General features: G+C 56.1%; 2 protein-coding genes across 2 annotated transcripts; one reads left to right on the top strand and one right to left on the bottom strand.

Annotated features, from left to right (window-relative positions):
* Positions 1–5,689: 5,689 nt before the first annotated feature.
* On the bottom strand, positions 5,690–12,242 carry ECHS1 (enoyl-CoA hydratase, short chain 1). The gene is made up of 8 exons (XM_074338736.2): positions 12,074–12,242; positions 10,714–10,911; positions 10,024–10,151; positions 9,225–9,324; positions 8,042–8,146; positions 7,489–7,608; positions 7,301–7,368; positions 5,690–6,448 (listed from the first exon to the last, which is right to left on the bottom strand). The coding sequence occupies exons 1-8, from the start codon at positions 12,159–12,161 to the stop codon at positions 6,383–6,385; spliced, it is 873 nt and encodes a 290-aa protein (XP_074194837.1). The 5' UTR covers positions 12,162–12,242; the 3' UTR covers positions 5,690–6,382.
* A 4,958-nt stretch (positions 12,243–17,200) lies between these two features.
* PAOX (polyamine oxidase) lies at positions 17,201–27,444 on the top strand. The gene is made up of 7 exons (XM_019728327.3): positions 17,201–17,502; positions 18,038–18,524; positions 19,310–19,509; positions 21,040–21,292; positions 23,883–23,995; positions 24,498–24,655; positions 27,073–27,444. Exons 1-7 carry the CDS (start codon positions 17,319–17,321, stop codon positions 27,199–27,201), a joined length of 1,524 nt encoding a protein of 507 aa, XP_019583886.3. The 5' UTR covers positions 17,201–17,318; the 3' UTR covers positions 27,202–27,444.
* The last annotated feature ends 185 nt before the right edge of the window (positions 27,445–27,629 follow it).

Genomic DNA, 27,629 nt, shown 5'->3' with positions numbered 1-27,629 from the left:
GAGTCATAGCATCTCAAGGCGGGGGGTGGGGAGTCGGGGGCAGCCAGGCATGGCCATGGCCCAGCGCCAGCCCAGGCAGAGTGCAGGATGCTAGTGCCATACCCCATGGCCCAGTTACCCTCGAGACTGCAAACTCGGCCCCTCCAAGCCTCACTTCCTGTCCACCACTGAGGGTCTTTCAGCATGTGCACACCTGGAGCCTGTGAGGCCAGGTGTGCACTAGTACTGGGATTTTTAGCGCAGAGTAAAGGCTGAACACCTGGCCTGACCTGATCTGGCGCTGGGCCTTAGCTGCCCCATTGGCAAGAAGCCACCAAGTGGTGTCTGAAATGGAGCAGGAGGCCCAGACTCACCTCTGGGAACTGGGGGCTACAGGGGGCATCTTGAAGATCCTGGCACCCGGATTTCCTGGGTCACTGGTGGGTGCTTGGGGAAAGGTGGGGGTGGGGGCAGAGCTGCAGCCCCTGAGGAGCCCAGAGCCAGGACCACAGCCCGCCCTCCCCAACCCCCATGCCGGAATCTCCTTTCACCACACCTGCAGATGGAGGAGGTAGGGAAGTTCAATTCTGCAAGAACTGAACAGCCAGATGGGTTAGACATCCCCGGTGGGTCCTCATGGGTGGACGCAGACCATGAGTCACAGATCCACGTGTTAGACCACGCCCACTGCTCTCCCCACCTCCTCACAACAGGGAGAGGGGGAGGGGTGGGAAATCCACGGCCTGGGAGGAATGGGAATTACCAGGTGCAGGAGTTATCAGAAATTGTGCAGATGTTTAGCAGGCTCTCAGGGGTGGGGTTCGGACCCACCGCCTCCACCTCAGTCCCACCCAGTGTCTGGCTACGCCGCCCTGCCTAAGACCCACAGCTCCAGGAAAAGAGAAACCATGGAAAACATTAGAGACCAGCTCCAGACGCCTCCGGGACCATCTGGGGAGGGTTCTGGAGTTTGAGCAGCTCACAAGGCCTGAGGCCAGACAGGGGATCTTGACCGTCTGGAGTCCCCAACACTAGATCTGGGGAGGAGGGCCTGACCTGCCCGGACATAGCCCCGCCCAGGCCAAGAGCCAACATCCTCGTGACTACTTGGGGCTGACCAAGGCCTGCGCAGGTGCCTGGGTCACCCGCCCAGCCCTCAGTTTCCTAAAGAATGCCGTGGCAGGAGGAGTCCTATTCCGAGGCGGGATGGGGCAGCCAAAGCAATGCCGCCACCTCAAGACCCGGCTCTTCCCGGGCATGGGGAGTCGCCTCCGGCTGGGGACACAACCTGAGCCTGGACCCCTGTGGGGCCAGCAGAGGAGCGGGGGTGGGGGTTGGGAGGGTTGGGGTGCGCATGTCTCGCCAGACTTCTGCCCAGGAGGTGGGGGTCCCCGAGGCCCTGTCCCCCACCGGCTCACCGATCTCGTCTCCGTGCCCCATCCGCGCCAGGGCATAGAGCAGCTTCCGGGACAGCAGCACCGGGACACCATGCTCGCGGGGATTTGAGGGACAGACGAGTGTGATGCGGGGCTTGGAAGGGAGGGAGGGTCCGCGGGAGAGGGAGGAGATGGACGCAGGGTGGGCAGGGCCTACGGGTGCGGTGGGGAGGGTCCCGGAGACGCGCACCCAGGACTACCCACCGCGCAAGCTGAGTTGTGGGGTGGGGAGCCCGCGACACCCAGCCTAGTCCCTCAAGCGTCTTTCTGGGCCTTGCGTCCCTCGCCAGGTTCAAGACCGGAACGCCTATTTGTGTTCAGGGCTCCTCAACGCCCCTCACCACAGCCCCTCCATGGCTGCCTGCCCCCCTCCCCCCCCAGCAGCCCGCCAGGTCCCTGGTGTGGTGGGGTGGATAGGGACAGATGGCCGGACAACGCGGACTTGCTCTGCGGACCAGGAGGGCAGGCTGGCGCGACATCCGGGCTGTGTGCTGGGAGCCCCCACCCACTCCGGGGGGGGGGGGCTGTCCCAGGCGTCAGGCTGCTGAGACCTCTCAGGATCCTCGCTGAGGTACGGTGCCCTGCCCAGGAGAGCAGTGCCCTGACCTCTGATGCAGAGGCCCCAGGTGCCTGCATCTGCAGGGCTGGGGTGGGTGTGTGGGAAATGCACCACAGCTTCTTCCCTTCCATAGAGGGAGTTCCCTCCCCCTTGACTGATAGCCCCTGGGGATGCCTGGATTCTGGGCTCCCTGTTAAACCTTTCAGAGCTGAGACCACCATCCAGTTTTCCCCCTTCAGGATGCTACCACCTCCTAGGCACTGCCCACCTGGAGGTGATGCCCCCACTGCATTTAGGGCTGTGTCAGGATGGAGGTTCTCAGCCCTGATCCTGGTTGGGGTGTGTAGCCAATCGTCTTGTCCAAAAATGGCAGCCCCATTCCATCTGCCACCTCACAGTTCCATGGACACACCTTGGCTGAGAGGTGGGGTCTATCCCCTTCCCATGAACTAGGTGGACCTTTGTCACTGCCACCAGCAACAGAATATGCTGGAAATGGTGCTGCTGGCTTCTGGGGTGAGGTTAGGTCATGAAAGATGTATGGCTCCCTGATTCTCCTCAGGACACAACATGCCTCTGGGACACCAGGCAGTACTAGCAGAAGCCCAGGGCATATGGAGCCTGCCGTGGGCATTGCAGCCCACAGACCCAGCTGGGCCCAGCTGACAGCACCAACCACCAGACCAGTGACTGACCGGTCAGGCGCTTCCAGCTGAGACCCACCGTGGCCTGTCTGGATTCCTGACCCACACAGACTGAGAAAGAGTAACTGATGATGGCTGCGTTAAGCCACTAGGTTTAGGGGTCATCTGTTACACAGCAATAGCTAACACAGGTGGCTCCTGTGCCCTGCAGCAGTGTCCCTGGCCTCCAGCCCAGTGTCTGCTCCCTCCCAACACCCTCCCCGCAGGCTGGAGGCAGACACCAGCAGAGGTGCTCGAGAGTGCGCTGGCCTGGTCATACTGTCACCTAAGAACCCACCGCCAAACCTTACCAAGCCTGCAGGCAGCCCTAGCCCTCTGCGCTGGTTCCTAATGCCTCACTTTGCAGGGCTGCCCGGCTGGAGATGGCCCAGCCAGGACAGGCCATCTCCCTTTGGAGCCCTCCATTGTCCACTTTATTCCCAAATGGACACCCTCGGCCATAGCCCTCGGCCTGGTGGTGACATGAAATGCTGAGGCCTGCAGGGGATGTTCTGTACGTGAACACAACAGAGGCGTGTTGCATTTTACAGCCTGGCGTCCAGCAGCGCCCAGCACACTGGGCAGAATTGCAGGTCAGTCAGCAGGACCAGCACTGGGCCACCCACTGACAGCTGTGCCTGAGCAGCTGCTACTTGAGAAGTGCCCAGATTCACAGCTGACACCCCCAAAGCTTTACCTTTAGTACAAATATGAGGGGAAAGCCGATTTTATATAGATGAGAAGGGTTCAGCTTCAAAAACATATCAAAACCCCAAAACGATATTGGGTGAGAGGTCAAGAGAGAGTGGCAGCTCGCTTTGGGGTCTGTGGTCCCGGGCCAGCCAGACTTGGGGTTGGTCAGCAACTCCAGCTGGCAGTCCCAGCGAAGCACGCGGTCACACACTAGTCTCCTGACAGCTAGAGGTCCCCGGATCCCCCAAGCCCTGGGGCCAGCATAAAGCCTGAGAGAAGGTCCCTTTCCACGAGGCCCAGGGGGTGGGCTGCTGTTCCTGCAGTTCTGGAACGCCGTGACCCTGAGGGTACAGACAATAGTGCCAGGTTCAGTGCTGAACCATTCTTGGCTTCCGGCTGAGCCAAGACAGATGCTGTCTCAGCCGCAAGGCTTGCTCCCTGGGTGCTCGCCTGGTCTGTTTGAATCGAGCAGACCCTGGCCATGCGGTCATGCATTCAGCTTCCGTATTTTCCACATGCATCACACGGCAGAATGCCCGGCCTTCCGGGCCCCTACCCCACAAGGTGGGCTGGATCTGAGCAGTGAGGCCTGAAATGGTCCCCTTGTACCTATGTCTATAATAAGCATGTGTCAAAAAGTCAAGATCCACAGGCTTATCTGAAGACTGTCACCCGTGGCGGCACTGTCACACGGGGGGCCAGCCGATGGCTTAGCCAACATCGCTGTCACCTCCTCTAACTCCTCCTTTCTGAATCCTGCTCTGAACTTGACACAGAGCAGACCGGGCCTGCTGGAGACTGCAGCCCTAGTCCCTGCGAGGGGGGACAGTGGGACGGTTCACACAGCACGTCAAACTCATCAAATGTGCTGTGCCAGCCCGGTGGCTCAGGCAGTTGGAGCTCCATGCTCCTAACTCCAAAGGCTGCCAGTTTGATTGCCACATGGGCCAGTGGGCTCTCAAACACAAGGCTGCGGGTTCAACTCCTCAAGTCCCGCAAGGGATGGTGCAACTAAGATTGAACAGGCACCTTGAGCTGAGCTGCCGCTGAGCTCCTGGATGGCTCAGTTGGTTGGAGCACATCCTCTCAACCACAAGTTTGCCCGTTTGATTCCTGCAAGGGATGGTGGGCTGCGCCCCCTGCAACTAACAATGGCAACTGGACCTGGAGCTGAGCTGCGCCCTCCACAATTAAGATTGAAAGGACAACAACTTGAAGCTGAATGGCACCCTCCACAACTAAGATTGAAAGCACAACAACTTGACTTGGAAAAAAGTCCTGGAAGTACATACTGTTCCCCAATAAAGTCCTGTTCCCCTTCCCCAATAAAAAAATAAATAAATTTAAAAAAACAAAAAACAAAACAAAAACTCATCAAATGTGTTTTGGTTGTGCCCCCTCCCTGTCAATGTAACCAAACCACAAGGGCTCGTGATCTAAGGTGTTCATAGCCAAAGTTTTGAGCAAGGTCATTTCAATTCTTTGGCAAAGGCACATGCGTTTCTCCTGGGTGTTCAGCTCAGGTCCTGGGTGGGGTGAGTACATACTTCCGGCTCCAGCCCAGCCCAAGGTCATGACCAGAACCCACACATGCAGAAAAAACCTCAGCCATGTTTTAACCAATGGCCTGGCTGGCGTCCCAGAGTCTGAGGCCATCAGAGGACCTTGGTGCGGGAGGCCTGTCTCCACAGCAGGTGGCACTAAGTGTGACAGCCGCTGACCGCACTTCTGCTTGGGCACCTCCTACACCACTGGATGCCGCCAAGACTGTGGACAGCAGGGTCCCATGCAGTTCTGACCCAGGCCCAGAATATGCACTTTACGCAAACACCCCAGGGGCCCAGAAGCAAGCGGTCCTTATGTCAACCTTGGAGACTCGGCCAGCCCAGCACTAAGAGGCCCTCAGACATGTGGACGGGGCACTGGCTGGGCCCCAGCTCAAGCAGGCTGACCTCTCAGCATCACAGACATGCACAGAAGCAGTGTATCCATCAGTCTGACAACCAGCAACTGGATGGCAGTCCCACAATGCCACAGGAATTCTAAGTTACAACATACCAAGATCATGAAATACTTCCCGACCGCTGAAAAGAGTGCGGGTGGAAACATTCAACAAAGAGAAGGAACTATCACAGGCTATGACCTTGGTGGACTTTGGACATGTCATACTACATTCACAGGGACAGGAAAAGTAGCACAGAGAACACCAGGGCTGGGGAGGGAGAAACGGGAGCTACCGTTTAATGGGTACAGAGCTTCTGCCTGGGACGAAGCAGTTGCAAAACTCTGCGACTAGACTTAATGCCACTGAACTGCACATTTAAAAATGCTCAAAATGGTAAATTCTACGTTACATATATTTTACTATAATAGAGTGTTACTCAAATGAGAAGAGGGTGCCCTGGTGCGACAGATGTAGAAAGGTAACAGTGCACTTCAGAGAAGGGTGTGGAATGCAGATTCTGTACATAGCAGTGTGCGTGTGGGGACAGAGAAATCCTCAAAGCTACATACCTGTGAGAGTGACAGGGTGATTTACTTTAAGGACTTCTGTTGTTTGAATGTTGTCACTTAATAATGGCAAAACAAAGTTTAAAAAGGTAGACAGAACATTCAACTCTAGGGACGATTAAGAGAGGCACAGTGTGATTCCAAGTCTGTCATTTAGACAATGGAACGTCTCCTCCGAGCACCCAGCAGCAAAGCAGGCAGTCACCAGCTCTAGCCACACAGCAGGAAACGGGGATGCGCTTCCGTCTGAGTCCGATGTGCTGGACAGAGTGACAGTTTGGCATCGAAACCTCTCAGTTCCTGAAATCAGGTGGAAACTGAAACGCACCGAAGGCTCCTGGGTGGAACTTCTGCAAGCAGTTGTGTGGCCGAGATCTCCCTGTCCCCCCCAGCCAGGCCCCGCCCTGCCCCCCCAAACCCAGCGTCACTTCTGGGGCCTTTAAAAGAGGATTTATTTGCTCCTAGAACAGGATGACCGCATTTTTCCTTTAAGTAGCGGCTTGGTGCAAAGGCAACAGCTCTCACTGGCCTTTGAAGTTGGCCTTTCTCTTCTCCACAAAAGCGGCCATGCCTTCTTTCTGGTCTTCCTGGTGAGAAAGGAAAAGCAGGGAACATTCAGACATTCCATCTCCTGCCAGCTCACTGCGTTTGTCTTGTCTCAGGGCTCCCCCTGCCCCCGCCTGTCCACGTCTCCTAGGGGGTAGGAGGGGGTTCTGCTGTGGGGACACCTGGGGACCTGGGACTGGTCCAAATTCCCCCCGAGCGAGCAGGGCTGGCCTGGAGTGGGTATTTTTGTCTTCCAGCTGAAGGTCACTCAGGAACCATGACCTTGTGTGAAGGATAAATTCTCAGCTACAGAAAACCTCAGACACATGGAGGTGGGTCATCCACCAAGTAATCACCTGAGTTCAGTAGGACCCTGAATGACCAGGGTGACAACCAGGCAGGAACTCAGACCTGTGTCCTTTCCTGTGAGCACATGCACACATGCGCACACACACACGCCAAACCATTTTTTTCTTGTTATAAAACACCTAGGTATGACTTTCTGATGATAAAAGAAATGAATTTCGATGACTATTAGAGGAATAACTTCCATTAAGTTACTGGCAGAAATCCTAGCAAATATTGCTCCAAGGCTTCAGATCAGTATCAGAATACATTTGAACCGCAGCCTAAGTAACTGGGACAATACAGGAAAAGTCTGCAGACTGAATTTACGGTGCAATCATAAGACCTTTCGTAACAGGAATCACCCTGTTGCCGTCATTTTGAACTCCCACATACTGGACTTACTGGCAAAATCAATGCTCACTGAGAGAACACAGCTGAGCAGACACAGGGGAAGTGGACAGCTCTGACCGAGAGGAATGGGATGTGATGATACAACATCTACAGCCAGAACATGTGTGATTCCTTACTGAATGCTGTTTACTCACGGTAGCAAAAGTTGAATAGAAGAGTTTCTTCTCCAGCTTACATCCCTCTGTCAACGTCATTTCAAAAGCTAAAAAGAAAACCCCGAAGTTATGAACTGAGATGCTGACTGCGGGAATGCAGAACTTTTCTACAGTGATAGAAGCACCCCCAACAGCCCCTCCACTCTCCCCTAACGGCAGAGCCCCACCTGCATTCACAGACTCTTTAGCCATTGCCGTTACAAGTTTAGAATTGCTGGCAATTTTTTCTGCGCACTGGATGGCTTCTTCGACCAATGTGTCAACAGGAAAAATTTTGCTTACAAGCCCTGAAACACAAAAAGGTGAACATGTGGAAAGAGCACTTTGAATGTCAAGGACGCTTCGACAGCAGAGGCCTTTCAGGGTGTGAACAGGGGCTGCAGCAACACGGGAAGGGTTCCACACCATCTGCCGTGGTCATGGGGTTCACGCAGACACAGGTCACTGAGGGTGGGGAGAGAGGGTGCGTGTGGAGGGTCTCGGAGAGCCCCCATTGTGTACTCTGAGCTTTGGGAAGCAGATGGTTTAATATTCTTCTTTAACCTGTACATATGTTTCAGCTACTCTTTTGTACATACAGCATATCAAATAAAAGAGGCAGAGATCCCCTGGGTTCCCAGAACACCCGACAGCCCTGTGCTGACCACCCAGGAAACACCTAGATGCAGCCCTCCCTCCCCACTACACACAGGGGCTCCATGGGGCGACCCTGGCTCTCACCGGCTTGCTTGGCATCCTGGGCTGAGATCCGGTCACCAGTGAGGACCATCTCCATGGCCAGTGACTTTCCAACAGCGCGGGTCAGCCTCTGGGTGCCCCCGGCACCTGCAGGGGCAGAAGGCTGCTGGTCACAGCTGGCCCCGCGGCTGGTTCAAGCCAAGATGCAACAGACATGCTGCCGGCAAGTTCTAGGGCTGAAGGTGGACCTCTGGGGGGGGGGCACTTCTGGTACCTGGGCCCTTGCATCAGGACCTCGCGTGTGGAGTCAGACTCTGGACAGGTGCACACGGCTCACAGCTCCTGGCTTCAGACACCGCCTGACCCCTCAGGGTCTGGATGTTCTGAATGTGCCCTTCTTTCTAACACCCTGTGGGTGGCCAGCCCCACAACACTCCCTCCCACCATCTGGAGAGTCATCCACACCACAGTGAACTCTGGGTGCCAGGGTGAGCCAAGGGGACCGTCTGAGGGACACAGCACAGTCCAGCAGACTCAGGCATTGCCTCACTGAAGGGGACACCTTGGTATTGGGACGGGAAGAGCCCAGTGCTAGCGAGGCTCAGCAGGGCTCGCCTCACCCTCAGCCCATCGGACATACCCTCCTTCCCAGCCAGGCTGTAGGAGATGCCCCGGGCACCAGGCTCTACCCGCAGGGCAGATATACGCCCGGAGCCCTCATCAGGTGGGCCTCAGGGGGCAGAGGTGCCACTCTTTGCCCACTGCTCCTGTTGACCTCCATTTGAGGGTCTGATTTCCTGCTCTGAACTTGAGTGAGGTCATGGGACTTGCTCTGGTCACTGAAACCGGAGCAGATGTGACCTGTGTCACCTCTGGGCACAAGCTCTCGGCACTGGCCATTGGTCACCATGTTCCCTGTTCCGAGCTTCTGACCCACAAGGATCCTAAGCCACTGCGTAGTCAGCCCTTTCTAACAGCATCTGACACAGGATCTGGCCATCCCTCAAGAAGCCGGCACAGCTCCGTGGCCCCATGGCCACTCTGGAGTGCTGTTGTGTCCACTCACACTTAGTGTGCTGGTCGGCAGAGGGAGCAATGGCTCAGACAGGCCCCCCACACCCCCGCAGGTGTAAGCAAGCTTTTGTCTACTCCTGAAAAAGCCCATAAGCACCTAAGACCTGACAGGCTCTGCGGAGTTTATGCTAGAGATGGCGCCTCGCTTTACCTGGGATGGTTCCCAGCAGGATTTCCGGCTGTGCAAACTGGGCTTTCTCGCCAGCATAAATGATGTCACACATCATAGCAAGTTCACAGCCACCACCAAGCTGCAAAACAACATGAGGCGTCACTGGGGGAACTCACTCAGAAAATCACTGTTTACTTATTTGAATTGTCTATTAAAATGAAACACAGTCCAGGGTACAGCAAGTTAGCTAAGTGTTCCCATAAATCACGAATAGTTGATGCCGTCCAACTCTTTCTGTAAAGGGCCAGACAACAAGCACTGCCAGTCTGCTGAGGGCAGTGAGCGAACCAACGGTCCCAACAAACTTTACTCGCTGGCCCCAGCTTAGCCCAAGGGAACTTGACTAAACGACCACAGACTGAAATGCTCGTCACTCTCTACAGGCTATCAGCCCAGCACGTCTGAGCAATCCACATGCCCCAGGAGACTCCGGGGCCCCAAGCCAAGCACACAGCTCTCAATGGCAGCGAGAGGTAGTTTCTGGGTGCAGCGCAGGTCGGAAAGTCATTACAATGGCACAGAAATCCAACACGTGTGCCCTTGACATAAGAGAGGGGAGAAATACTCCAGGGAGCCCCAGGGCCATGGTGAGGACGGGTTCATGGACAAAAGCAGACCCCTCTCCTTACAGCCTTGGCTCTTTGACACCACTGGGGGAAAGACCTACTGGCCTGGGAACTAGACTTGGGTTTTCCAAATAAAAGCCGGTTATGTGTCATGTGTACAAGCACGATTCTGTAAAGACTTCTGAGAGAGGGAGAGGAAGGAGAACGCTCACAGCATAACCATTGACAGCAGCTATGACTGGCTTCTTGACCCTGGTGAGCTGGTCCCAGTGGCTCAAGAACCCGCCGGAGTAGCAGTCCTGGAACGTCCGGTTCTGCATCTCCTTGATATCGGCTCCAGCTGGTGGAAATGAGGTCCCAGTTACCTGCATGCATGGCCCTGCTACTGCTGGGTCCCCCAAACCAACGGGCAGCTACTGGGTGTCCTCCATGTGCAGGCACGATGGCAGCTGGGGTGCCGGCACAGGGCCTGGCCTGCGCAGTGATGGCCATGTGGACACATAGCTGGACAGTGGGGACAGTACCTTGGGGTACTTGTTCACGGAGGTAATGCAGAGGGACCATGGGACAGGAAACAGACGCGAGGTGGGCTCAGAAGGCTGAGCTCATTCCTTAGTCACTTGAGCCCTCAACACATACCATATGTGACAGCCGAGGACACGAATCACTCTGAATAAATTTATTCTCCCGGTGGGATACACCTGAGTGTCACACACACAGAATGCCTCATCTAAGCAATTCCCCAGCCCATCTCCAGCTTACACGTAAGGGACCCCGAACTGTACTGGCTCTTCTGACGCTACCTTGGAGGTGTAGTCTGTCTGCAATGCCACAGACCATAGGCGTGACCACGGTTAGACTGCCCCTTGCACACCTGGGTGACCTGCCACCGTGCTACCCACCTGCGAACGCCTTCTCCCCGCCCGTGACGACGATGGCTCCCACGACAGGGTCCGCCTCGAAGGCTGCCAGGGCTTGGTTGAGCTCAGCCATCAGGCCGTCGCAGAGCGCATTGAGTGCCTTGGGCCGGTTTAGTCGGATCAGCCCCACGTTGCGGCCCTTCCCCTTCTTCTCTGTGAGGATGTACTTAAAGTCGGCTTCTAGATGGAGAAAAGAAAGGGCCGTTTTCACTAATGTCGGCATCAGCCTAGGTGGATGTGCCCCCGTAAGTACACAGAGTGACCCCGACAGACCCCTGCCCAGTGCTCGTGGGCTGCAGCACACGGCTCTCAGCCGCATGGGTCACCACTGCAATACGGTCTGCTTTCACGGATGTTTGAACATTTGCTTAAGTAAAAAAAAAAAAAAAAGGGCAACAAACAAAAACACAGCAATGAACAGTCGCCTTCCTTCTCCAAAATGCGTGGGTCAGCACTCCCCAGAAGGTGCACAGGACGGCCTGTGATTCTGCATAAATAAGCAGGCATGGGGAAATTCGCTCTTTCAACAAATGCCAGGTAGGCGAGTGGAATTAAGCTGTGAGCAGAACCAGTTCTGGCCTTATGGGGTGGACAGATTAGCCTGCTGGGGGCACACACAGGCCAAGGGGGCTTCCATCTCCAGAGGGGCAGCTGGCTCAGAAGTGGGGGTCTGCAATGACCTGGAGAGGAAGGTGAGCCTGAGAAGACTAAGGTGTGAGTCCGCCTGTGGGAGTGGCTGCTCTCTCCAGTGGGATCACAGTGGGAGTAACTGAAGTAACACATGCCAAGTGCTTAGCAGCAGTATGCCTGTCACACGCAAGACCAGGAAATGACTGCTGATTACAGGCCAGGCTGCAGAAGCCGAGGGTCCAGGAGAACTTAGGGCAAAATCAACAGGTAGTTAACAGGACACACGGGTGAGCGAGGACCCCAGCTCAGGGACACTGGAGCCGTGACGCTGCAGGTGGGTGCAAGAGGCGCGCCCGGCTGTCCGGGGCAGAAGCAGTGGACACGGATGGGCCTGGACAGGATGACCGCAGGACAAAACGAGCGCCATTTCCAATTCCAGAGGCCCTCACTGCACATCCTCTTAAAGTCATGTAAACCCAGCAGAACTTCACAACCAACACCAAACGCTCAAATGGCAGAGGCCTCCGCACTCAGTCCGTAGTCCCCGGAGCTGAAGGGGCACCAGGGACCCCAGGGCTCAGCGAGCTCACAGCAGGCGCTGGGAGGGTGCCACTCGGTCAGCGCCCCTGCAGCGGCGGGTCAGCCGGGCGTCCGGGGTGCGGCGGCCGTTCGGGCCCCAACCTGAGCCCGCCCCGCTCAGCCCCGCACTCACCGGAGGCGAAGGGGCGCAGCGCCGCGCAGCCGGGCCGGGGACGCAGAGGGCGGCGGACGACGGGCAGCAGGGCACGCAGGGCGGCCATGGCGCTCAGGGACGACTCGCTCCGCCCGCAGCGCGCCCTCCCGCTCGCGGAGCCGCCCCCGGCCGCGCCAGTCAGGGCCCGCCCCACCCACGGCCGGCACCGCGAGACCGCGCAGATATCGCGGCAGCGGCGCGGCGGCGGGAGGGGGCGGCTGAGACTGGGCGGGGCGACGAGCCGGGGAGGGAACGCGGGTCAGGGGTGGGAGCGGGGTCCGCCGCGTGTGACGTGTGGGCGTCTGCTCGTGCTACGCCTTCTTCCGCTCCCTGTCTCCCTGCCCCCGACGTCCGGTTGTTGGCTGACTCCAAACGGCAGCAGTAGCCCTAAGGGCCCTGAGCGCAGAGCCTGGCGGGGTCTCACCGCCCACGGGGGACCCTCGCCCGGACGCCCGGGGAGGCCAGCGGCACCCCCACGCGGAGCCCCGCGCCTGCGTGCGGGCCCGCGGCTTCCCGCCGCGCCTCGCTCTCCACCTGGCCTGCGTCTCCTCCTTTCTTCTCGTGGCCAGTGGTGGGGGTTAGCTCTGCCTTGGCCTTCGGCTCTTGTCCACCCATTTTTTGGGTGGCTGTGTGGGGCAGGCACGTTCCCCCTACTTCCCAGGTGACTTGACCTGCAGCCACACCGGGGTTGCCTGGAGGCCTGGACTCTGAGCTGGATACCGGCTGTGGGGCTCACAAACACAACACTGGGGAACGGATAGGCTGTGGAGCTGTGACCATGCTGTCTGTATTCAGGGTTGGTTCAGCCCCAGGGAAACACTTCCCTTGTCTCACCCCACGGCATCCAAGCAGTGGACAGTTACAGCACCAAGGAATCAGGTGTTCTGCTTTGCAGCGGGTTAGGAGTGGAGGGGCAAGAGTGCTTAGAAAAGGAGACAAATTAGCAAAATCCTTCCTTCCAGAGGCATCATGTGGCGACTTTTTCATTCCTGAGCATTGTTTCCTAGGAGTGGCCAATGTCATTTTCTCGCTCCTCTCCCTGTCCCAGCTCATGCTCCAGAGTTAAAGGTTAAACACAGAGTCGCCATGTCACCCAGCAATCCCCCACATAGGTACACATGCCCAAGAAAAGTGAAGCGTACATGCACACAGTTGGTACACGAATGTTCACAGCGGCGTTATTCATAAATAGCCCAGAAGTGGGGGGAAAACAAGCGTCCATCAACTCATGAATAGATAAACAAAATGTGATCTATCCGTACAGTGACACATTAGAATATGCAATGGAATATTACTGGGCAAGAAAAAAGAAATGAAATGTACTGATACATGCCATGATGGGACGAACCTTGAAAACAAACGGAGTAAAAGAAGCCACATAGTGTATGACTCCATTTGTAGGAAAGGTCCAGAACAGACAAACCCATAGAGACAAAACGTGGGTAACAGGTCGCCAGGGGCTGGAGAGGGGCTGTGGAGTACTGCTGCAGCATCAGTGGCTTCCTTTTGGGGTGATGGGAATGTTCTAAGCTTGACTGTGGTGATGGCCGCACAACTCTAAATACACTGTAAGCCAGTGAATTGTACACTTTAAATGGGTGAAGTTTATGGTGTGTGAATTCTTTTTTTCTTTTTTTTCATTGGGGAAGGGGAACGGGACTTTATTGGGGAACATGTCTGTCCAGGACTTTTTTCCAAGTCAAGTTGTTGTCCTTTCAATCTTAGTTGTGAAGTGTACCATTCAGCTTCAGGTTGTTCTTTCAGTCTTTGTTGTGGAGGGTGCAGCTCAGCTCCAGGTCCAGTTGCCGTTGCTAGTTGCAGGGGGCACAGCCCACCATCCCTTGCGAGAGTTGAACCAGCAACCTGGTGGTTGAGAGGACGCGCTCCAACCAACTGAGCCATCTGGGAGCTCAGCGGCAGCTCAGCTCAAGGTGCCGTGTTCAATCTTAGTTGCAGGGGGCAGAGCCCACCATCCCTTGCGGGACTCAAGGAATTGAACTGGCAACCTTGTGGTTGAGCGCCCACTGGCCCATGTGGGAATCGAACCGGCAGCCTTCGGAGTTAGGAGCACGGAGCTCTAATTGCCTGAGCCACCGGGCCAGCCCTTTTTTTTTTTTTTTTTTTTTTTTTTAATTGGGGAACTGTATTTTTCCAGAATATTAAGTCATTGTTTTTCTCAATCTAGTTGCGGAGGGCGCAGCTCACTGACCCATGTGGGAATTGAACCGGCAACCTTGTTGTTAAGAGCTCGCACTCTAACCAACTGAGCCATCAGGCTGCCCCTGGTGTGCAAATTCTAATCAATAAAGCTCTTCACAAAAAATGAACAGCCTGATTGGTTTAAGCCATGGGCAGTGTCACCGAGTAGTTGCAGCCTCAGTCACCATCGGTGGCCCTCGGGCATCAGGAAAAGCCCATGACTTTGTACCAGTCAGAATGAAACAAGGCATGCCCTCTGTGTGTTGCAGCTGCTGCTGGTGGCCTCAGACATAGCAGAACAGTGCAGCACTGACATGGCCACCAGTGTCCCTGAGCACGTGAGGCGGGGATGACAGACCCAGCCAAAGGTCAGAGTGTCGGCGGTAGCTGCCATTTGATTCAGGCAGTGGTGCTACATGGAGTGGATAAGAAGAGCATGAAGGGTCCTCTTGCACCTCCTGGGGTCCAAGGTACTCTCTCCCCAGGTGTCAAGAGATGTCGCCCTCTCTCCCCGGCCATAAATCAAGCATGTCAATTTCAGTTGTGTAACTTTGCTTTATCTCCAATCACCCCCTGCTTGCACCCAGGCTTCCCATCCTGATGTGGTCACGTGTCAGTGGGACCAGGGCATTTTTACCCGTTGGCTGGTGTGGGCCACCATGGGGTACTGGTCGAGCAGGGACTGAGCCAACTAGACGCTGCCTTCATGCACTAGGATCACGTCAATCAACAAGAAGACCCAGGGGGCTGAACCCAAAGGAAGTTCGGGTCCCCCAAACCCTGTTTCAGCTGAGTCCCCACCCAGGAACAGTCAGAGTGGAATCTAAAACTTCCTAAATAGGCCTCTGCAATCCCTGATTATCCTGATCTTTACCAGGAAAAGGAGAGGAGATGATGGACCTGGAGGGGGTGAGAAAGGCAAAGCCGGAAATCTTCAAGGCTGTCCCCACTCAAGGAGAAACCAGATGCCTGGGGTGGAGTGTCATCAAATACCTTGAGTGGGGCCCATTGCTGCGTGGCCATTGGCAGACTGTAGAGGGACAGGAAAGCTGAAAACAACAGGCGAGGGAACCAGGGGATGGGTCGAGGGCTGCACCACTGCCATCTAAAGGTGTGGCAACAGCTGTCAGCCGCATTGAGAGAGGTCCAAGGTCTGATGCAGCCAGTCTGCAGGAGCAGCCACGGACCTTGTACCAGGCCTCCATCACTGCAGGACCAGCATGCAGAGTTGTCCCTCACAGCCCCACAGGCCCGTGCAAAGCGGCATTATGCTGCCAGGTCAGGGACAGTGTGCTGGGTTGTCCAGGCTCCACTAGGAGGCTGACTTCAGGGGTCACATTAGGGCACCCACCCAGGGCATACCTGTGAGAGACCCAGAGACCAGTTTGCAGAGTTCAGGCTCCCAAAGAGTCTTTAATCTGCCAGCGGAAGTGTACCCAGTGGTAGGCCAGATGCCTGGGACCCCCCTGGGCTTCAGCTCAGTTAAACCTTAAGAAACCCTAGCCAGGCCTGTAGGGGAACCTTTGAGGAGGGAGACTCCCTGAACCTGAGACTGCTTCCTGCAGCACTGGTGGGGGGGAAGGGAGGTAAAGTTTCCCCCAAGGGAGGGCTGCCCTCCACTGCTGATAAGTGACACTAGGGCTGCACTCCAGACGCACTGTTTCACAGGACTGCCAGTTGGCCCTTCCCAACTTAGTGGCGGGATGTCGGGCTGAGTGAGAAGGCCAGGCGCCAGGCGGTCAGGTCAGCTCTTTGGAGAGCTGGTTCTAGGCCCTGAGCCTTAGCTGGGAGGTGGCACAGCTGACCCAGGGCCGCGTCTGGGGCCCCGTGCCCACAGCAGCCAAGACTCTCGGGTTACTTCCCTGGGCTTTGCGCTGCTTTGGCCCCGCCCGGGGGAGGTCGGATGGGCGCCTCCCGACGCGAGGTGTGCCTCGCGGGACCAGCACGCGCCGACCTGGAAGTTCCGCTGCTCCTCTGCCGCGGTAAGCGGAGCCCTGGGAGCGACGTCCGGAGTCATCAGTGAGCTCCCGCAGCCCCCTGTGGAGCAGGAGGGCGGGAGGCGCGGAGAGAGGACTGCGGGGGGGGAGGGGGAACGGGATGTAAGGGGCGGACGAGACAGGGAAAGGGTGGGGAAGGGGCTCGGGGAGTGGGGTGCGGAGCCCAGGGCCACCGGCCCAGCAGGCAGCAAACACAACAGCACGGAAACCAGCCCTCGCCCCTGCGGTCAAGGCAGCGGGCCGCTGCGCGCCACGCCGTGGGCGTCTCGACCTGAAGGTTGCCGATATGACCAGCTACAGAAACTGCTCAGTGTCAGGGGACGGGCCAGCCTGAAGTCTGGGCACATGGCAACACCTCTTCCGACATCTTGCACGTACACTGCACTGGAGGAAACTATCATATGTTTAAATGTGTACTTTCTGCCGCCCGTCACTGACCTCCATGAAGGCTGGCTCGCCCGACTACGTGAGGCAAGAGGGAGGCGCCTCCCCCTCCTTCTAGTTGGTCACCGTTCCCCTGTCTCCTTTGGAAGGAGACACGATCCGCCTGCCCGGCAGGCCCGACTTTTCCTCTGTGGAGACCCTCGCCCACACTTCCCAGCAGCCAGGGCTGCGGCGCCTGCATCCCGCCCGCGTCCTGCGCGTAGGCCAACGGTGATACACACCCCTCTACGCTCGCCCTCGCTCTCCCTTGCGGCCCGCAAAACCTGCCGTCCCCAGGCACCATCCTGGGCAGTGGGCCGGACCTCCAGGGGAAGCCCCGGGCTCAGCCCAGAGGGGCTTGCGGAACCTGGCGGGGTTGACGCGGGGACTCACCGCGCGCCGCCTTCCACACCCACCCCGCCTCCCCCGCTCCGCGCTCGCGCCCCGGCCCCGCCCCGCGCCCTCATCCACCTCTGGCCACACCCCCTGCCCCGCCTCCGGCCCCGCCCTCCTCCCCGCCTCGCTTCTCTGTCCTGCCTCCAGTCTCCTCCTTACTCTGCGCTTCGGAGCAGCGGGGACACGCGGGGACTGACGGGGACGGCGTGATGGAGTCGAGTGGCGGCATCACGGAGCCCCCGGCCCGCGGCCCGCGGGTGCTGGTGGTGGGCGGCGGCATCGCGGGCCTGGCCGCGGCGCAAAGGCTCTGCGGCCACCCGACCTTCCGGCACTTACGGGTCCTGGAGGCCACCGCCCGCGCTGGAGGTCGCATACGCTCGGAGCGCAGCTTCGGTAACGGCCTGTCCCGGAACTCCTTACCGGAACCCTTTCCCAGAGCCAATTCCTGGAGCCTAACGGGTGCTGCTTGAGCCCTGTCGTCTCCCGCCCGGCCTGGGCCAGGCTTAACCAACCCGGAAGCCTCACCTGGCCCGAGTGAATACCCGCTCCTACCCACTCAATCAGCCAAAGTTCATTGGTCCCCGAAACTCAGATTCCCTGCCGGGGAAAGGTAGCCTATGGCTGTATACAGGTGCCCCTGGATATTGCCCCCAGCAGCCTGCGGTTAGCTCCCAGGCACCCATGCCCACCCTCCAGTGCCCTCCCCCAGCAGGTGCAGGCCAGCACCCCCCTTCCCCCCTCCCCGTCAGGTGTTCCCCTTAAATTAGGTCTGACCAGGCCTTTCCATGAGGGACTGTGGTCCGCAGGGACCCTGTGGTTTTCAGAACATGTTTGGGAAGGGCACGGCTGGCTGTGGTCCAGGAGAAGAGCTAAAGGACCACCTTTGTGAGGAGAGAACCTCAAGGTGGCATCTCGTGTCCCCTCCCAGGTGGTGTCGTGGAGATAGGTGCTCACTGGATCCACGGGCCCTCCCAGGGCAACCCTGTCTTCCAGCTGGCTGCCAAGTACGGGCTGCTGGGGGACAAGCAGTTGTCAGAAGAGAACCAGCTGATTGAAACTGGGGGTCACTTGGGTCTGCCCTCCGTGTCCTATGCCAGCTCCGGAGGAGGTGTGAGCCTTGAGCTGGTGGCGGAGATGGGCGCTCTGTTCTACAGTCTCATAGACCAGACCCGGGAGTTCCTGCACGCAGCCCAGACCCCGGTGCCCAGTGTGGGAGAGTACCTCAAGGCGGAGATCAGTCAGCACATGGCCAGCTGGACAGAGGACGAGGACACCAAGAAGTTGAAGCTGGCCATTCTGAACAACTTCTTCAACGTGGAGTGCTGTGTGAGTGGCACCCACAGCTTGGACCTGGTGGCCCTCGCACCCTTTGGGGAGTACACTGTCCTGCCAGGGCTGGACTGCACTTTTCCCGGGTATGTGCATACTGTACCCACCCAGCCAACCCTCCCAGCACCCCAGGCCCTGTCCATGTACCCCAGGCCCCTTGGGACCTCTCCCGTGCACCACGGGCTCCCTCCACGCACCCCGGACCCCCTCCATTTACCTCAGGTCAAGGTTTGGGAGGCAGGCAAGGTGTGGGAGAGACAAGGGGACCTTTTGTTTTCCTTGTTTGAGAGAGATTGGTCGTTTATTTCCCTAGTTTTGCTCATTTAAGAAAAAGGAAATAATTATTTTTCAAGACAAAGTGATTAATGAAGGAAACGCATCTTGTATGCTTTCTCCTCTCATGTGTACGAGGCCCCTTGTGTGCTAAGTGCTGTGTGAGGGCTTCAGCCTCAGGTGGGCAGACAGGCTCTTCCTTGTGCGGTGGCTGCCCCTCCACTAGCATTGGGGAGACACTTGCAGGACTGCCCTGCTGGACTCTCCCAGGTGCCACATCTGGCATTGCCACCCCAGGGCTCCTGCACAGGGGAGGGCCTTTGTGTCTACAAAGCACAGAACAGCGCTGGTGGGAGGGGGGCCTTGTCATTACCTTGGGAGCTTGGAGCCCTTTGCTCTTTGACCCTCCCATTAGCTGTGGAGGTGGGATTAACATTCCTGTGGCGGATCAGAAACCGCAGGGGCAGCCCTGGGTGAGGCGGCCCCGCCCTCCCTGCCTCCCTGCTCCTGGGTACTGGGCTGGTGGAGCTCGGAGGCTACTTCAGTGTCTCGCCCGCAGGCTGGGCCTCTGAGCAGTGCCAACTCCTCTCTCTCCTAGGGGCTACCAAGGACTCACGAACCACATAGCGGCCTCTTTGCCCCAGGACGTGATGGTTTTTAACAAGCCTGTGAAGACCCTTCACTGGAACGGGTGCTTCCAGGAAGCCGGGTCTCCGGGGGAGACGTTTCCCGTGTTGGTGGAGTGTGAGGACGGAGGCTGCTTCCCAGCCCATCACGTGGTCCTCACCGTGCCCTTAGGTAGAGCCCCGCCTTTCCACCCCCGGTGTCCCTGGCCTCTGGCTTTCTCCCACCTGGCTCACCTTTTCAGTCTAAGTTTTGGGTAGATTTACTCGATGGTGTTTTGTAGTAATCGCTGGCTTTGGAATTAGGAATTTCACTTAGAGAAAAGGCAGTCAGCTGTCCTGCTTCTGTGGAGGTAGTTTAAGGCAAGGTTGGGAGACCTCCAGAGGGAAGATCCCCTGGGAGAGAGCGTGATTGCCTCTGGAGGTTAGGTCCCTGGAGTGAAAGTAATCGAGGAAGCAGTCATGTAGATAATTCTGTGTAGTTCTAGACCTGATGCCTTAGACGGAAGGTTTGAGTAGGAGGTGGCAGTTTGATAAAAGGTGGAGATGGTTGAAGTTGTGCCAGCGTTCTTTACTCCTCAGGCAGCGTGGGGACTTACCTGTCCCATCCCGTTAAACAAATGTCAACAGAGAGAAGTCAATCGCCCAGATTCACCAAACTCGCAGGTGTTAGCGCCCATGTGAGATGAAGTGTCTCCTGTGTCCTCCTCACCCCACCCTGGTGGTGGTGTTGACATGTGGTGTGTCCTTTCAGAAAGCTTGGGTGTGGCAAGCTCACTCAGCACCCAGCTCCTTTGTCCACAAATGGAGCCATCTAGACGTAGCAACATATTGTTTGCTGCTCCGTTGGTCTTTCCTATTTTCTGGCTTAAAACTTTTTGTAATTGTTTCCATAGCACACACACAGCTGCATCACAGTCTTTATTTAGTCATAGTTGTTGCTGCCGACCCTTGTTCAGTGGATGTATTATTGCAACTGTCGGTATTGTTCCCAGGGAGCTAGGACCTGTCACACCTGCTCTTTCCACATAGAATTTTCTTGTATGTAGGTATCACTGCTTAATCTTACTTGATGTTGATGGCCATTTAGGTTGTCTTTACTTTTTCTGTCTCACACAGTGTTTAACATGCACATTTAAAAACACTTGTGTCACTATGTCTGTGGGATCGGTTTCAGTAGCAGACCTGCTGGGTTGGAAACGTGACAGGCAGGTATGGCTGTTTGGCATGGACCCCTCTGTGGGTCCTCACGGCAGGTGCCTCGCTTCCTGTGGGCTGTCCATCTTCTCTTACTGACTTGCGAGCTATTGTGTCTTAAAGAGATTGGGGTGTGCTGTCACATCTCTCCAGGCAGACTGGTTCTCATGTGGCTTCTGGTGAGGCCTGTGCACCTCCCTGCTACTCCACTCGGACTCTGAGCTGCGTGCTCTGCAGGGGTTGAGAGAGAGGCAGAAGGCTCAGGAATTCACACAATGTGCCCTACAGAGCATTTGGGCACATTGTGTGAACTGTCCCTGCCCTAGCAGGTGGCCAAAGGGCCTTCTGTGTCCCTCCACTGCAGTCTGGCCACCGAGGCTGTGGGTCCCGAGCGGGCATGGTGTGTCTGGGGGCCTCTTCCTCTGATGGGGCCAGTGGGGTTCCCGTGGCCATTGATTCTACTTTAGAGACTTAAGTGGTGTAAGTCGAGTCCAATTATGAATTCCAGGTTTCCTTAAAGAACACCTGGACACATTCTTTGAGCCGCCACTGCCCGCCGAAAAGGCAGAAGCCATCAGGAAGATCGGCTTTGGGACCAACAATAAAATCTTCCTGGAGTTCAAGGAGCCCTTCTGGGAGCCGGACGTCCAGCTCATCCAGCTGGTGTGGGAGGACGCGTCGCCCCTGGAGGATGCTGCCCCCACGCTGCGGGACACCTGGCTCAGGAAGCTGATTGGCTTCATAGTCCTGCCTTCCTTCCAGTATGTATGCTCCCTCTCGCTCTGATGGGCTGGTTCCACGGCCTTTTGGGTTGGGATCCAGCAGTGTGTCCATTCCTTGTGTGGCATTTCTGGGGGGCTTAATGCTGGGTATCCCAAGGGCACCCCAAGCACTGATGACTGGCAGACACCCTGGTCCTGACCCCTGCGGGACAGACGGAAGCCCACAGAATGCATCTTGTCAGCCTCTCAGGGCCTGGGATGTGCTGCTGGACCAGAAGTCATGTTCACAGGGGAAAAGGATTTACCAAGATGCTGGGCAAGCCGGGGCTTGTCGGTTACAGAGGGAGTTTGAAAGACCACAGTGTCCCTAACTGGGAGCCAGTGCTTAAACTGCTGTGATGATGGGCTGAAACATCCTTATGAGTCATGGGATCTTAGACACATGACTGGGGGGTAAGTGGTGTGGCCCAGGGGTATAGCGTAAACACCAGACATGATTCCAAGTCTCCATGCAGAGACGTGGTGGGGTTGGGGACCAGGATAAGGGAAGGGCAGTCTCCTCCAGCTTGTAAGGGGACCCTGTGCGTGTCCTTTGCCCTGGAGATAAAGCTGATATCCAGGGGCTTGGACACGTGCCCAGGTTGTGGCTGGGCGGTGGCTCGGTCAGCGGGTGTGCTCAGCCACCTGCTCCAGGCATGGCTCTGCAGCTCGTGCTCTGTGTTCAGAATGTCATGAGGACGACGGTCCCGGGTGATCCTGGGACACTCTGTGGCCCAGGACAGTGGCTGTCACACTTTGTGGTCTCAGGGCCTTATATACTCTTAAAAATTATCGGGGATTCCAGAGAGCTTTTGTTTATGTGGGTTGTATCTATACATTCACCACATTAAAAACTACATCTGAGAAATTTAAAAATATTTAGTATTTGAAATGACAGTAAACCTATTCCATGTTAATAAATAAAATTTTAATGAAAAATAACTATTTCTAAAAACGAAACTTAGGGAGAACGGTGGCACTGCCATGTCTTTCGCAGATGACTTTAGTGTCTGGCGTTGGTGGGCAGCTGCCCGGTTGCAGGTTCTTTCTGGTTGAAAGGCGAGATGATTGGGGCTCACACACACATGTAGCGGAGGAACGGAGTTTAAACGGGTCTCAGGTAATCGCGGGTTCTTTGGCCTACACCAAACTGAAGAAGTAGTAGTTTCTTAAAGGTTAGCTGCACTGTGTACTCTGAAGCCACATGATAGATTTTCACTCTGTTCCACTAAAATCCAGTGCCTGTCTCGTACTCTGAGTGGATCTCTTTCCTCTCCATGTTTTTGGTCATTCTGAAAACGGTGGTTCGTTCAGTCTTCCAAATGTTGATGCATTTCATGCACAATATTAAAATATTAAATTCATTACTGTCACCACTGATCATAGAAGTCTCTTGGTATTGGGAGCCCATTAAGCTGTTGGTGACAGATACAAGTTTTCTAAAATTCTAATTCTTCCTCGATAGCTTAAATTTTATCATCCGCACTAAATTCGTGCAGTTGTTTTCCTAGTGACAAACACACTTGCTCTTTTTCAAGATAATGTGTGCCATGCACCTAAGCCTGTGGTCTGTCAGTCACTCTGAAATGGTGTTTATGAAAGAAGTGGCTTGTTCAGTGGGCACCTCAAACCATCGAACATGGGCTGTTGGCAAGACGCTGCTGCCGCTGTCCACAGAAGTGCTTGGTGCGACGCCTTCCCCGACCCATCACACATTAGAAAGATGAGCGTTCCAGAGTCCAGGCCTAACATACCCAGTAACTTTTATAGCTTCATCGAGCACACCTTCACGTGAACTTAGCTTTTCTTTTTTTTTTTTTTTTTTAAGGTTTTATTGGGGAAGGGGAACAGGACTTTTATTGGGGAACAGTGTGTACTTCCAGGACTTTTTTCCAAGTCAAGTTGTTGTCCTTTCAATCTTAGTTGTGGAGGGCGCAGCTCAGCTCCAGGTCCAGTTGCCGTTTTCTAGTTGCAGGGGGCACAGCCCACCATCCCTTGCGGGAGTTGAACCGGCAACCTTGTGGTTGAGAGGGCGCATTCCAACCAACTGAGCCATCTGGGAGCTCAGCGGCAGCTCAGCTCAAGGTGCCATGTTCAATCATAGTTGCAGGGGGCGCTGCCCACCATCCCTTGTGGGACTCAAGGAGTTGAACTGGTAACCTTGTGGTTGAGAGCCCACTGGGCCATGTGGGAATCGAACTGGCAGCCTTTGGAGTTAGGAGCATGGAGCATGGAGCTCTAACCCTCTGAGCCACCGGGCCGGCCCAAACTTAGCTTTTCTTAAAGCACGTGTGTGGTGGGAACACACTGTGTCGCCGCCTCCCTCCTGCTACGGGCCAGCAGTGAGTCCCGTTGGGCCTGCACGGCGGTGCAGATGTTGGCAGAGGGGCACAGCAGGCCCCGTGCAGTATTCTGAGGAGTTCTGACCCAGCAGGGCCCCTGGCTCTTTGTGGCCCACGCTGACCCAAGGACAGCTCCCTGGTGGACCCTGTGTGGGTGTTGGCTCCCTGCACGGTCGCTGGGTCCTCGCTGAGGGACCCAGGTGATGGGTGGAGGGCTGGGCCCGACATAGGTTGTCTTCCCCACGCAGGCCTGCCCATGTCCTCTGCGGGTTCATTGCTGGGCTCGAGTCTGAGTTCATGGAGACGCTGTCGGACGAGGAAGTGCTCCAGTCTCTGACCCACGTGTTTCGCAGGGTGACAGGTACAGACCATGTGGCCACGGCTTGCCTGGTGCCCCCTGCTGGCTGACCTCTAAGCAGGGACCAGAAGCCCTAACGGAGGTCTGAGTTGGCCTCTGAACGTCCAGGGACAGTCCTTCCTTGTCTTGGTGGGAGCAGTTACCTGAGGAACTGAAATGGCTTTGCAGACACTTTCCACTCCTTTCTTCTGGAATGTGCCATCAAAATAAATGCAGCTGTCCTTAATCAGAGCTTCCAAGATGAGCACGCTGAGGCTCAGCACAGTAACGCCGTCACATGGTGGTGCATCGGGCGCAGCCTGCCATGGGTGGTGGTACCAGTTGGCGGGTCCTGCTTTTTGGGTATTCCAAGTGGAGCAAAGCGGATGAGACGGGGAGAGGCTGTCTTCATAACTCCTTCCTGCTTAGCTTCTTTCATTTTAAACTGCTCAGTCTTTCAAATGGTAGACGCACTGCAGACACGCAGCAGGCGTGCCAGCTAACATGTGACATCTCTGTGGTTCAGGAAACCCAGAGCTCCCTGCACCCAAGAGCGTGCTGAGGTCTCGCTGGCACAGTGCCCCGTACACCAGGGGCTCCTACAGCTACGTGGCGGTGGGCAGCACCGGGGACGACATTGACCTGCTGGCTCAGCCCCTCCCTGTGGACAGAGAGAAGGCCCAGGTATGATGTGACCGCTGGGTGAGGAGGCAGCAGGTCTCACTGCAGGGCCCGTGTCCCCAGGACAGACCTGCAGCTGCTGGAACACGAGGGAGTGGTGGGTAGGGCTGGGACCCCTGACACTCAGAACCCATTTTCTTTTTGAAATTAAGAATAATTTTAAAATGTATTATTTTTATCAGAATTATACACGCACATAACTTAAAGCATCAGAGAATTCACAGTTCCGGCTCAGAAACTAACAACACACGACAGGAGGCTGGTGGAGGGCACCTCATTGCCCCCTCCCCAGAATGCTTTAGCTGACCCTCTAAGGAACGTGTATGCCACCACTTTTTATAAAACGTTGAATTGTGGAAAACTTCACATGGATACAAAAGTAGTAGAACCGTCGGGTCCCCGTCCCAGCTTCCTGCCACTGCCTCACCCCTTGCCCAGGCGGCCCTGTATGGGCCTGTGTGCCACTATTGACATCACTGTTTTGGCAGATACTTGCATCTCTAAAGGACAAGACCACCCTCCTAATGTGTGATTAAAACATTGCCATCAGAGTTCGAAATGATTGTCCAACACTCAGCGTGGAGTTTTCCACGTGCCATGGTATCGCTTCAGTGTGCGTGCTTGATACTGTTACTTCTCGAATTTTCAGTTTAGGCGTTAGTAACTGACTTCTCCCTGTGGCACATAAGGGTTTAGCTTCTGCTTCTCTGCTCACCCAGCGCTCTGACCGGGTAGTTTTGGAGAGCGCGCCATTCAGTGTTTACCTGGAGCGCCTTTGCTCCAGGTGCTGCAGTGGTGGGCGTCTCTTCCTGCCCGTTTGTAGGTGTCAGTGTGAGCCCGTGTGGATGTACAAGTGAGGTGAGTGCATGTGAGTGTGAATGTGTCTCTGTGAGTGAGCAAGTGTGCACGTGTGTGAGGGTATACGTGTGAGTGTGTGTGTGATGAGCGCGTACGTGCGAGGCTCAGCTTTCTGTGCACTTCTTTGCCTGGGCTCTGCTAGCTGCCCACGTCATCTCCCTTCCTTCCCCGGCAAAGGTGCCTGTCGGCTTTGGCCCTTACAGGCGCCGCTGGGGCCGGGCCCCGCCCACCGCGGTCCCGCCCCACCCCCTCCTGGCGCCCCTTCCTCCACCTTTGCCTTCGTGCTCCTGGTGCCTCACTCCTGCTGGACCCTGATTTCTGTGTTGTGCGCCATCTCTTAGTTTGCTGCCTTGCTTTGTTAGATCTTTTATTCCAGTAGCTGCTTGAGAAAGGGATGGATGGGAGGTAAAGTTTTAGAGAAAGTTTGCCCTTATACTTTTTTTCTACCCTTACACTTGAGGTGCTCCAGTCCTGAACACTATGTAACAAACCCCCATACCCAGTATTGGAAACTACTTCATTATGCTGACAGGCTCTGTAGGTGGGCACTTGGCATTGCTTGTTTCTGCCCCAAGGTGTCTGAGGTCTTGGCCAGGAAGACTTGAGCCACTGCCCCCAGGACTCTGCCAAGTCTGGGGTCATCTGAGGCCCTGGGTTGGGATGACTTGAAGGTGAGCTTGTCTGGGACGTTGACTGGCGCGCCTGGCTGTGGGCTCTCTTTGTGGCTTGGGCTTCCTTACAGCATGGGGGCCTCAGTGCAATGGCTACCAAGGGCTCCATCGCAGGTGGTCCAGAGAGCCAGAAGCTGTATCGCTTCCTGCGACCAAGCTCGGAAGTCAGAAAGCCCCACTCTGCAGCACTCCGCAAGCTTGCCCAGACTCCAGGGGCGGGACACAGAGCCCACCTTCTTGTGGGAGCAGTCCAAGAACTTGTGGGGCCCAGTGAAAGCCCCGCAATGCACACAAAACCCTAGTTTGAGAATCATGCCTTCAGGGTTTTGAAGACTTTCTCCAGTGTTGCTATTGGGAAGTCCAAAGCCATTTGGAGTCCTTCCTTGTGTCTGATTTTCAAATCTTAGGAAGCTTGGAAGAGCATTTGGCTCCCCATGCACTGGGCTTATCCATCTCAGGCTGGGCCTGGCACCCGGGCTTCCTTCTGAGCCCCGCACTTGTCAGCTGGGAAGTTCTTTTGCATTATTGTATCTTTGCTATTTTTCTTTTCTCTTTTTCTGGGATTTCTGTTGCTTGGATGGTGGACTTCTGGACTGGTCTTCACATGTTCTTGTTTTTTTCCCTCTTCATTGCCATCTCTGGTTTTTTGGTGTTCTCCATGTTGTCTCCGAAACCTGTTGAGTTTCTTGTTTGCGGTCATGGTTAATTTCCAGGTGCTTGCTGTCCGAGGCGTCCTTCACGGCTGTGCTTTCCGTGACGGCAGCACCTATTCTCGTGGCCACATCAGAGTGTGGGGTTAGGTGAAGAACAAGGCCACACACTCACCAGCTGCAGTGAAAGGCTTGCAGCTCAACCCTGGGTGCCCGTGCTAACTCCAGCCCTTCTTTGCAGCTCCAGATACTGTTTGCGGGGGAAGCCACGCATCGGACATTTTACTCCACCACGCACGGGGCCCTGCTGTCCGGCTGGAGAGAGGCCGACCGGCTCATCCAGGCACAGCCACCCGGGCCCAGGCTCTGAGCCTGGCCCGCTCCTCCCATGCGGGGAGGCTGGCACCATCCTTTCCTCTGACAGATGATGTTCGGCCTGGCTTGAGACTTGGGATGCATTGTAATTGGGGTCAGCTCTCTCACTTTTCACATCTGTCGCCAAGTCTGACCAAGTCTGACTAGAGCTGGGGGCGAAGTCTTCCTGGAGAAGCAAGACACAGGTGCCGCTGTGGATGCTGTTGGCGTTGGCTCACATATAAAGTGTGTTAAAGCCTCCGGTGTCCAGACTCATCCTTAGGCCTCAGAGCTGCAGCATCTGTGGCTTCTGTCTTTGACTTGCCTCAGGCCCAAGTCATTGCAGGGCCCTGTGCCCCCAGTAGGTGGCCCACCTCCCCTGGACCCCCTGGCCTCTGGGTGCTGTGGTTGCCCCTCATCCTAGTTATTTCAGGTGCCCCTGAG

The sequence above is a fragment of the Rhinolophus sinicus genome, chromosome 15 (genome assembly GCF_057876585.1).
Source record: "Rhinolophus sinicus isolate RSI-liver-muscle chromosome 15, RSI-T2T, whole genome shotgun sequence".
NCBI classification, from domain to species: domain Eukaryota; kingdom Metazoa; phylum Chordata; class Mammalia; order Chiroptera; family Rhinolophidae; genus Rhinolophus; species Rhinolophus sinicus.
Note: the sequence above shows the minus strand (reverse complement) of the source record. Positions and strands in the feature narration are given on the sequence as shown.